This window comes from Branchiostoma belcheri, unplaced genomic scaffold, assembly GCF_001625305.1.
Source record: "Branchiostoma belcheri isolate BF01 breed outbred unplaced genomic scaffold, Haploidv18h27 scaffold17, whole genome shotgun sequence".
Classification (NCBI taxonomy): Eukaryota; Metazoa; Chordata; class Leptocardii; order Amphioxiformes; family Branchiostomatidae; genus Branchiostoma; species Branchiostoma belcheri.
Window position 1 is genome coordinate 2751419 of NW_017803157.1, and position 12123 is coordinate 2763541.

Here is a 12123-nt window from a genome sequence, read left to right on the forward strand (position 1 = left end):
TTAGAATAATCATTGTTTTTTTATGGTGGATTAGCCCCCTCCTGTGTTTTGATAACATTACACTGATACAGCTGGGTTTCGTTAACATTAGACAATAGTCAAAGAAAAGTCTTAATTTCCTTCAGATGTGATTGTTTACAAATGTTCCTTTTTTTATTGATGACTAATACCGTTATCTGATTCCTGTTTCCTACCCCCACTGCCTTGTTGTCGTCACATGTGACCTTTTGACCTCACATGTACATGTACTCAGACTGTGCCTATCTTGATTAAACAGTAATGCAAAGTCATTTCATATAATTGTAATCACAATAATGATTCTTTACTGGAATAGATTTAACTGTAAGAGTACCATCAGTGTGAAATTTTGGAGGTTTATCGTACTAAGTTCTTGCCCAGCGGCTAATTTCAGTACATGTATGATATAACATGAGAATATAAAGGATGGACAGTGATAACAGTATATCATATCACTACTCTAAATTTTTACACTGAATTCTTACTTATTGAGTTCAACTTCTTTTTCTGAGGCACTGGAAGACTTGTCTATGATAATGTACATGGGTTTTGTGTTAAGAGCAGAGTAGTTTTCTTTTTGTCTGTGTCTCTGTGAATATGGAGAAATTGGATGTAATTTATTGGCCTCTTCAAACAGGTCATCTCTTTTGTACAAATTTAATACCAGTAATAGTAGTATGGTATTCTCTGTGTCAGAAAAATTATCAATAACCATTTATTATTATTTTGATGAGCAATAATGCCTAGGTAATCATTTGCGCAATTCTTATGATATGGATGATACACTTCTTATATTTACTGTAATAGCATTAAGGAATTTAGATTTTAGGCAAGCTTAACATCATTGACTATCAAGAGCATAAACAAATTAAGCATGCAACTTGCCTTAGTGTTTAGCTTGTTATCATGAACATTATTTCAACTATTAAAGATTTAAACAATATTTTGATTTGCAAAACTTTGCCCACAAAAACCTCAGCCCAGTGTTTACAAAACAGCACTCACTTCCCATGAAGGGGGCTTGTCAAATAGTGTGTTACAAAGGTCAAGCAGTTAATGGCTTACAGATTCGGTTTTGAGAAAATATTGTAAAGAAACTCCAACCACTTCTGTTATTTAAGTGGAAAATCCATTATTGCAAAGTGGCACTTTCGACGGTAAACACAAGTTATAATACTTACCAGTATACTAGACTCTGTGGTGGAATGGTATAAATTACTGTAATTAATGCTATACTGAGCACTAGTGCAATTTTCTCCATTTAAATTCTACAAAAAAAGCTCTGATAATCTTTGTGACAGCCTCTGTCAAATATAAGTATTCTAAGGACATTTGATATAACTAAAATGTGTTTAGTCTATCAGCTATGATTGAAATAACAGCAAAGCTTTTTAAATTTTACGTTTTGTATCTGTCACTGGTGCTAATTTATTTGTTTTACATTATTCTGTCATGATGCATAAATTTCGACAAATTTAGATATGTGTATTATTGTCACCACTGTTTAATCAGACATGAAAATTAGTGTATTTACAGTAGTTTCAGCAGACAGCTTGTCCAGAGTTCACAATAAAGTATTCCCAGGGGAGTACCAAATTGTCATCAGGCATTTCACCACTCAAGCTGAGATACTAGCCATTCTGTCTGTCTCCATGGGGTGTTATCTTTAGTTATTATCTTGGATTGAGTACTATGAATTTATGGTCAATTTCTTTCTATGTTGATTGTAGTATACAGGTACAGTATTTTGTTTTTATAGCTTGGGTATATTACATAATTTTGATGTCATGGATATGTCATGCAATGACATTCATAATATACATGTAACTTACATGTACTAGTAACACAATTTTCTGTGAGTGTGAGAAAATTTGTAAACTATCTGTTTCATATTTTGCAATGATATTGATATGTTGCACTGTGTTACTGATTTTAATAATCATTGGTTACACCTTGTTAACACTTTATTTGATATATTTTCATTGTCCAATACCTAAAGCATTATGTTTGAACAGGATAAGAAGTGGGTAGTTCCAGGTCTAGGCAAAATATGAAGTCTGTATGAAGTCCCTAGGCTTTGGAAAAAAATGTGGCCCTTTTTGTGTATGTGGTTACCTTCAAGAGACATAAATGTTTCGAGCTGACCAACCTTTTTCTAGCTCCATGATCTGACACCTGAGTGTTAAAACGTTGTTCAATCGGTTTTCCAACATTGACATTGATAAAGGTATTATATAAGCAAAGAGCTCCTTGTTTTAAAGTCGGATTCTCTCCAGAGATCTCCAAAGTAGACATGAAAATGAAAAAAAGATGATTCCTACCTACCGACCTTATTTTTTTCAGGACCGAAACAGGAAATGTAACATTTCCTTCCCTAGGCCCTAGGTTTTATGCAGAACTGGAAACGAAACTGTATTACATAAAGGGAAGGGAAGGGACAGGATACTCGGCTGCCCACATGGGACAAATTTTGTTTAAAACAGACTCCCTGATATCTCTTTTACAGGAAATGACTAACCCTCCCGCCCCCCTCCCCTCCTGTGTACCACCATGGGGTGACCGCATGTCTGGTGGGTTGTGTGAACAGTGCCTCTTCCTTCCCAAAAATTCTTGGACTGTAGACAGTTTATTTTGGCTTGACCCTGATTTCCTAGGCCATCGTACAGTAATCCCCCATCTGACCAGGAGCCAATCGCGAAGCTGGATTCATCCGTAGGTCGTGCAAGATTGATTTGTTACATAATTGAAATTAAAGGGCATGGACGCACTATACTGAATGATGACGCCACGGTATACAATTAGATTAGAACTCTCAGAAAATTGAATGTACATACAGAAAAGTCATGGTAGGAGCACTGCCATTTTTGGTAACTCTGGCATGAAGGAAATTTCCATTTCTTTTATACACAATAACTGAGGCATGAAGTCTTTTATAAGAGTTTAATTTTTTCCGGGCCTGACCAATTTGATTTGTTGGCTTTTATGGCTCCTATCGTAGCATTTGGGGCTATAATAGGATACCTAAAAATGTTTTCATTTTTTTTTTTTTTCTGTCACTTCATATTTCTTTCTGAAAAACCAATTCAATAAATCAAATTGTTGTGGCCTCAGATTAAAATAGAAAATTCATGTACATGTATTTTGAACTGCATAAAACTAAAAGGTCACCAATTTAGACTCCTGGCTAATACTATTGCATTGTACATATCAAAACAACTATAACATACAACAACAATATGGGAGACTAGAGTTCATTCTATAGTATGTCAATTTCAGTATTTCAATTCAATTTATTATAAATTCAACCTGCCAAAAGTACAAGTTTGACATTTTTATCTTGCACAAATTATCCTGTGACTGTTGTGTCCAGGAAAACAAATTAGAGCCTTGTAGATACAGGACCATGTATCATCCTTGGCTTATGTTTCCTCTTGTTAAGGGAAATGTTTATCTTGAGAAGCCCTCAGTTAGCCTTGATGTCATTTCTGTCCCTGTCAGAGTACTGTAATTCACTTTATGTTCACGGTAGCAGAAATTTGCAGTCTGAGAAAAATGGAGGTATATATTTGGTCACGTTGGCAGCAGGTGCAGAAAAAAGAAAGTCAGGGAATTATGATTGAATATTATTATTTGTAAATGGTTATTATTCGCAGTTCAGAAGTGAAAACTATGAACATTAGAATACTGTGAAAAAATCAGGAATTGCAGTATTACAGCAATGGAGGTGTATATTTGTATTTGGTCACGGTGGCAGCAGGTGCAGAAAAAGTCGGGGATTTATGTATTTATGATTGAAGATTATTATTTGTAATGGTTATCATTCGCAGGTCAGAAGTGAGTACGAAAAACGTGAACATTTAAGTATCGTGAAAAAATCAGGACTTGCAGTATTACAGCACTGCCTGCAAATGGGTTGCTAATGAGGACTGATCCATGCGCCATGCAGGGGGGATTTGTTTCTCAGTACTACGAGATAAAGATAACTCGTTTACATATGTTCATTGTTATTTGTTAATTATATTTTTGGGATATCCAGTATTAATTAAAACAAACAGATATGTGACAGGTGAAACCGTTCTAATTGATTAAACGGGAAAATATTGATTGTAATTTTTTACCACACCCCCGGGATTTGGTGCACTCCTGTTGCCCCTATAGGCTATGAGATTTGTATGATGTAGGAGACAGTCTGGAGTTGTGCATGTATTATGGATGAGATGATCCTGTGAGTGCTATCTTACATGCTCTGTAAAATCTACACCCACACAGGAGAGCTACATTGTAGCTTACTGTTTAGGCCTAGGAATAAACATGTTTTGTTTCCTGTTTCCCGACCGACCATAGCAAAATCCTTTTTTTTTTTGCTTGCCTGCAGTGCTGGTAATAAGGCTATGAAGTTTTCGATCTGACATTTGAATGTCAATTCCTCTTGGAGTGTTAGGGTCTCAGACTGTATGCCCGGGTTTGATTCCCAGAAGACAGATTTTCCTGTTTCATCTTGCCCAAGTTTGTGGTGCTTGAACCCCAAGTTGTTGGTGTTACACTTAACAAAAATCTTCATAGACTGAACTTACAAGGCTGAGAAGGAAACGGGTGAAAATTATGAACGAATGAAGAAACAAACAAACAAACAAGCAAACCAAGAATGAATGAACAAGTGAACGAAGAATGAATGAATGAATGAATGAATGAATGAATGAATGAATGAATGAATGAATACCTTTTTTTCAATTGTGTCTGATAAAGTAAAGTCCACATGTGTTTAAGAAGACCAAAACCTGTATTTTTTCAGGCTAGATGTAGCAGGCCCCACCCCCCAGTCCCAACCATGAATATAATGCGGAAGTTCATGGGCCGTGGCCGCCCGGCCGGTGATGATGCCCCCACGCAGGACAACTCCCTGGGGCTGATGCACCTGAGAAGACTGTTCATGGAGCTCTGCCACTCACCCACAGCTATGTCACAGACTGAACAGGAGGACAAACTATACATGATGTTACCTCTCTTCTGTAAGGTAAGGAAGAACAAGTACTTCTGAAAATGATGTACATGTACTAGATCAGAGTCTCTACCTGAGAGTGAGAGAGAGAGAGAGAGAGAGAGAGACAGACAGAGGCAGGTAGAGAGACTGACAGAGACAGAGAGACAGTAACAGAGAGAGAGAGAGACAGAGACAGGGAGACAGAGAGACAGTAACAGAGAGAGACAGAGAGACACAGACAGAGACAGAGAGAGACAGAGAGAAAGAAAGACAGAGAGAGAAACAGACACAGACAGACAGACAGAGAGAGAAATTTAAAGAGAGACAGGGAGAGACTGAGAGACAAAATTGAAGACAAGATTTTCAACAAGTGTGCTCATGTTTATAAAAAAAGCACCGGCAACGATTGTTTGTGTTTATCTGTTGTGTTCTTGATGAATCGTTCTTTTCATAGACTGATGAAATTGTTTTTGGATGCAAAATTACAATGTATGCAATTGAATTCATAAGATTTTCTAAAAAGGCATTCAAGTTCTTAAGATACAAATTTAAAGTGATACTATTACCGTCACAAAATTGATGTTGCGTGTCCTTTGGCAGGTGTTTGGGAATGCGTCGGCCACAGAGATGACAGAAAAGTTTGGAGACATCCTGCAGTTCAGCAGCCACTGTGGCAGACTGATGGTCAACGAGATCAGGAGACGAGCATCCAACAAGTCTACAGGTAAGGTTACACCTACAAGGTCTTTCATTCATGTATTGCATGTACATTCAGTTGTAAATAATTTCAATACCATGCCAAATCACTACTCAAAAGCTCTTACACAAAACACAAAACACAAACTCTATTGAAGATATAATATGGCAATAGTGATAAATGATTTTTTTCAGTCTGGCTATAATGTGAATTACAGATCGCTTAATTTTTCTTCTGCAATATTGAATATGTTTGCAAAATGCAATCTGCAGGTGGGTATTTCTAATGTTTTGCAACATTTGCTACTGGGCGCTATTGTTGAAGCTGGCAATATTCATACTGTGATAATTTTTGAATAGTAAAGTTCTTTTATTCACAACCATTTATTTAACAAGTCTGTTATCTTCGTTTGTGAGGGCTAATATGACTGTTTCAATGTGCACTGGAGTTAGGTGTTACATGGTTCACTGTGCACTGAAGCTACAATTACAAAGTACAAATGTAGATTGTTACTGTAACAATGCAGTCCCTAGTGTAAAATGGTTGTGGGTAAAAAAACTTTCTATTTGTTACTATTCAATCACTCACCAAGCTGAAATTATTGACGAATGTGACAATGTTTGGTCCACAGAGGCTGCGAGTTGTTCTATTGTCGAGTACTTAGAGATTAAAACTGTGGAGGAGACCAGCTGTGGATGGATGTTACTCACCAGTCTCAACCTGCTGGCTGCAGGAGGAAAGGTTTGTTTGTTTGTTTATTTGTTTGTTTGTTTGTTTTTGTGTGTTACATGTACATGGATGTGATCACAAGTCATTGATAGCCATTGATTGGACACAAACAAAATACAGCCCTTGGGAAAGGCACTTTACATTGACTTTCTCCACTAGACTCAAGTGAAAATGAGTATTGTCTGTCCAGTATCCGTTTCTGTGTGCGGGACACAACACAAGCAACAGCTGCATCTGCTCCGCGTGTATTGCACTGTTGCAATTTCAATAAAATCAAACAAAATACAGTCAAACTTGCCCAAGCGACCACCTCTATATACTAACCATGGACAATATGTTAATTCCCTGGCACATTTGAAAAGTGCAGATCATACTAAACACTGTTAAGAAACCAATTCCACCATTTCTTTTATACCTCATAGCTGGTAACAGTCAATGCAGCAAATAAAAATCCACAATATCATACACCTACATGTGTGTACATTTTGTATAAACCCAGTGCAGGTAGAAAATACCTGCACAGCCTCAATTTAACCTGCAAGTACTAATTATAGTATACATGTAATTATATTACTAAGATGCATATGCATCCAGTATTTTGAGCCCTGTATATACTCTACTACTCTTACTCTAAATTATTGTGTTAGCCTCTACTGTAGTGTGCTAAACTTGACTAATGATCCAGACTAGTCATGACTATTGTACTGTTAGTAACAGGTGGCACGCCCATGTTGTCTTGACTAGGCAGGAGATACTGAAACAATTGTCTTGCATAAAGACACGTAGATTAAGGTTGCTGATAAGTCATGAATATGCAAATTTTGGTCGGATCTAGCCCGAGTTGTCCAACCAGGGGACTTTCAATAGGTGTGAAGACAACGTCTAATTTTCCTGAGGTCATCAGTAGTGGTACATGTAGATTCATTTGCCAACATGGCTGGATTGTAGCAGCTGTTATGATAATGTAGTTTTCTATCTATTCGGGCAAGAAGGACCTGTGAAGGATTTTGGTGCTGAAGCTCTGCTGTTCCAGAAGGAACAAGCCATATCTTAGCAGATTTTATACACTGTACTGGACTCTGAACAAGCCAGGTGTTACGGGAAACCTTTTACCAGGAAACCAACCATCTGATACTGTAAGTTCAGCTGTATCCAGTATACTTCTGTGCAGTGCGTAGTGAGGACATGGCAATGACAAGAGGGCGCATAAGATCGTCTTCCCTGCAGGACAGTGTACTGTACCTGTTTGGGCCACATCAGAAGGAAAGAGAAATAACACTCGAGGAGAAGCCGTACTTTTCCAAGCTACGGATGTGTAGAGAAATCCTGCTTGCCGGTAGGGGACTCCTGTTTGGGATAATGTCAGGACTCGGGTATCTTGGTTGTGCCACCATTGGACACATCTTGGTCAAACAGAAGGGTTTCTCCGGGTTCCAGACGATAGCGTTGAGCATGCTGTTTTCCGCGGCCGCGTTCGTTCCGTGGGTTGTCGTGTGCAAGCCCCCGCTAACAGAGGGTGACTGGAAGTTGTATCTATCGCTGGTCGTAATGGCTGTGGCACAGGCGGTGTCAGGAATCGGGATGTTACTGGCGGCCTACCTCCTCCAGTTGGCGAACATGTACGCGATTATCAGCGGCGCGGTTCCCGTTTTCATCGCCATCATTTCGTACCTGTTCCTGCGGGAACCTCCCAGCGTCGCCGACGTTCTCGGAATCCTCATCAACATCGCCGGAATATCGTTCATCGCGGCCGGAGAGCTTCACAACAAAGTCATCATAGACGTTTCCAAGAACGTGACGTCGCACGGAAACGTGCTGGTTTCACCAGACGAGTGGTGGAACGTTGACCCCAGCCTGAACAGGGCCCTCGGAGTCGTGTGCGCCATTTTGTCAGCCTTCGCCTCGACAGTCGCGTACTCCCTTTCCCGTACCAGTCGCGTCAAGGAATCGCACCTTATGACCATCTTGGTCTACATGTCAATCGCTGGAATCGTTCTGTCCTTGCCTTGGATGTACGTACTCGGAAAACCAAAGTGGGAGATGAGCAGTTCGGAAGGATCCCTGTTTATTGGCATGGGTGTGTCGTATTCCGTCGCCCTGTTCTGCGTGCATTACAGTCTACGGCTGGAAAAGGCCACGACGGTCACCATTCTCCGCAACGTCAATATCGTCTTCTCCTTCATCATTCAGTATGACATCCTGAACATTGTGCCGACTGTTTTTGAGATTATTGGCTCTGTACTGATCATTGTGAGCATCACGCTTGTGACTGCGTATAGCTGGTACATTAACTGGAAGAAAAGAGTAGCCAGAAAGTTGCGGGAGTACCTGAACCTTGATGAGTCCTCAGATCTAGAGGACGAACCTAGATAATATATGGCTTTATTTTGTTCATAGAATTGATTCAAATAGCGAATTCAAGCACTTATCAGCATGCAACAACCCATGCATTGTAGATATAGGACAATGTAAGTAATTTTTCTATAATGCCAAAACATTAGACATTTCCAATGCTTAAATCCATACTACATGTACATGTACATAGTCTTGTGTAAGGTAGATTAGTCTCATTGGCATACATGTTGTATGTTTTCTGTTATACATTGTACCTAATGTACACGTATACCTTGTACAATTGTTGTGCAATCAATGCCTGAGGCCTTATAGAGGAAACAAAAAAATGCTGTGTCTCCGGTTTACCGACTGACACTCGATGCAATTAAAGTTTTAAATTGTTGGATCATTCTAGCCCAAATCTAACAAAGAAACCAAAAATTAAAGAAATACCCTATCTACACATTTTGGTACCAACCCAAATTTTTTTTCTGGACTGAAACTGGAAACACAACATTAATTTTTCTAGGCCTGACTGTTGTGCAGTCTCTTGTTATTGGAACCTTGATATGGTTCTACTACTAGCATGTTACCAGTAACATTAATGATTATTTTGCTGTATATTATGACATTAGGTAACTTAACCTCTCAGTTATACTTATAGATTTCTCGGTCTTGGCAAAGTAGATCTAGGTTTCTTTCTTGCAATATGCATCAGAGAGCTGTACCATACATATTATTAGAAAAAAATGTGCCAATGTTATAAAACTTAGTTTGTAGTATTAAACATTGCTAGTTTTTAATTTTACATCTGATTCATCATCTTTGATATTCTAAATGTTTATAAATTGTTTATAATCATTTGTAAACATCTCCTTATGTAATACTAATATGTACTGTGTTATTGTTGTAGAAAATGAAATATATACCACCATTATGTAATGGAACAAGACTTATGTACTACTAGGATATTGTCAGTTTTCACAGGGTATCATAAGAATTTTTTGTGCCAGTAACCCAAATCATTCCCAGCACAACATAATTACCTTGTAATAATACTATGTAGTATTACAAAGTGATCATACTTTTTGTTGTTGTTTTACTAAGTAAACTATAATGCATAAATACTACTATGATGTAGTACAAATAAAGTGTAAAATTTAAAGATAATACATGTGCTGTTTGTCTGCCCTTCTTGAGGTATTCTTCTTAAGGTATACTAGTACTTCACTTTACATTACATTACAATTATCGTGCAATCTACAAGAATTATAGCAAGTGAGTGAATGGTGACTTATTATTATTCGTAAAGCAAATTTCATAATCTACATTGTAATTAAGCAGTGTTACTGTCACACCTACATGTACACCTGAGGGCTTGATCATCTCTGATTGGGCAATCGACATCCAATGTGGGTGATTCCATTATTATTCTAGCACGGGGTGGGACAGCTTATCATCAGTCACTTACACCTGAGTCAAGCAAGGAAAAAGGTGTTGAGTACCTGTCCCAAGGGTCTGCCAGGGATTCGAACCCAGAACCTTTGGATTCTGAGTCAACAATCCTGATAACCACAAGACACCACCTTGCCACCTATCTGGAAATTCTACATGCAGTTATGCAGCTCCTGTTCTGTATAACAGGAGCTTTCTGACTAATTTGCATTATCTTGTCTTGACTTGTCTGACTTTTGTTCCTTTTTCGACTTCCAAAAATTTGTCTTCACTTTATTTGCATATCGTTTGTGCTTATAAACCTGCATTTCCCCTCTGGTCTCTCAGTCACTGACAAAAGCTAGTGGATACCAGCTGAAACGTCTGACGTTTTCAAAATCATATCCAGTTGCTTGAGTAACTGCTTTTTGGCGTATCGTATTACCTGGATGTCTAACCTTCATCGACGTACATGCAGTTATGTTTCAAATGAGTACATCAGCAGAACGTATTGCACCTGTGCGAAACCCATAATGTATTGTGCATAGCACTTCGGCAGAACATCTCATATAAGGTCATATTCGTGTAATACATGTATATGGTTAACATCCTGTCTGTAGTTTCCAAAATTTTGATGTTATGTTGGAAAAAATATGTTCTGCAACAGACAAAATTCTAGATCTAATAGAAAGTTGAACAAACATCCTACGGAAGCTGTAAAAAATTAGGGTTTTGCGCAGGGCAACTTACATTTTGTCAACATGCTGTTCAAACGTGTCTTCAGTATATGGTATGTTTTTTTTCTTGCAGGAAATTGTTGACTGTATGACGGCCCAGTCTCTGCCTTCCACCCTGGTCAAGTGTCTCTACCTGTTCTTTGACCTTCCACCTGTGACCCCTGACCCCCCACTGTCACCAGAAACAGAGGTCACAGGCAATGAGTCAGAGTTCACCCCGTACGAGAGAAGAGTGTTGTTGCAGAAAGTATTTGTGCAGGTATTTGTTGACTCACAGAACATCATTCTCATTAAAAATTAAAATTTTGTATTTACTGAAAATACATTTTGTATAGTAATCCCTCAGATACTTTGACTGCACGTGCCAGTAGATGGTTTGAAAATGGATATAAATTTCCTACAATAGTACAAAGCAGCAAAAATGTTATTACTAGTATGAAGGCAAAGGGTGGCTTTTGGAACATGTACATTGTCATTAATCACAGTGACTTGAAATTAGTGAAAATATTTATGCTCATTTGGCAATTTAAAAAATGTAGCTGAACATTAATTTAGATTTAAGGCATCCAATTTCAGGCAAGTAAGTCAATTTTCTCAACCAGAATATTTCTTGTTTTGCTGCCCTGAAATTGCATCGGATGCCTTTAAAGTAGCTATAGTTAAATAACTAAATAAATTGAAGCAATATTTTAGTTGTGTAGTATCCAATGTTACTACTGTCTTTCCCCCCCACAGTTACTAGTCAGGCTGTGTAGCCACGTGTCCCCAGCAGAGGAACTAGCCCAGAAGGATGACCTGACACTGTTGTTCAGTGCTATTACCAGCTGGTGCCCACCTCACAACGTTCCGTGGAGAAAGAGCGCTGCAGAAGTCCTCATGACCCTGTCCAGACATGGCCTGAGTGATCCAGTGGTCAACTACATCCACTGTAAGCAAGGGCATGCACTTCTGTAAAAAATTAAGGCCATGTTAATTTGGTTATGGATGACATCCACACGCACGTGAATTTTCGTCTGTTTCCAACAAAAAAAGTTTTCGACCATACTGTAAGAAGCAGCTGCAAAATAAGCAAATATATGCGGTCATAAATTGCAAAAAATATATATTGGAAAAAGGTCATACCAATGTCTTAGAATGCCAAATTCAATCAATTTCAAAGGAAAATGAAGAGTCTATTATTCACTATACCATAC

At 38.4% G+C, this 12123-nt stretch overlaps 2 protein-coding genes across 2 annotated transcripts in view; both read left to right on the plus strand.

Moving 5' to 3' along the window:
* The window catches only part of LOC109466759 (WD repeat and FYVE domain-containing protein 3-like), a 71446-nt gene that overhangs the window by 631 nt on the left and 58692 nt on the right, over positions 1-12123 (plus strand). The window contains exons 2-6 of the mRNA XM_019764582.1: positions 4811-5032; positions 5600-5723; positions 6328-6437; positions 11004-11189; positions 11666-11858. Of these exons, the coding sequence (XP_019620141.1) occupies positions 4847-5032; positions 5600-5723; positions 6328-6437; positions 11004-11189; positions 11666-11858 (799 nt within the window). The 5' untranslated portion in view covers positions 4811-4846. The remainder of the gene's footprint in view (positions 1-4810; positions 5033-5599; positions 5724-6327; positions 6438-11003; positions 11190-11665; positions 11859-12123) is intronic.
* Positions 7289-8982, plus strand: LOC109466758. Its single transcript, XM_019764581.1, has one exon. It carries the CDS (start codon positions 7611-7613, stop codon positions 8796-8798), a length of 1188 nt encoding a protein of 395 aa, XP_019620140.1. The 5' UTR covers positions 7289-7610; the 3' UTR covers positions 8799-8982.

Excerpts from the sequence above, each read along its gene's own strand:
- LOC109466758 (XM_019764581.1), top strand. The coding sequence starts at position 7,611 with ATGGCAATGACAAGAGGGCGCATAAGATCGTCTTCCCTGCAGGACAGT.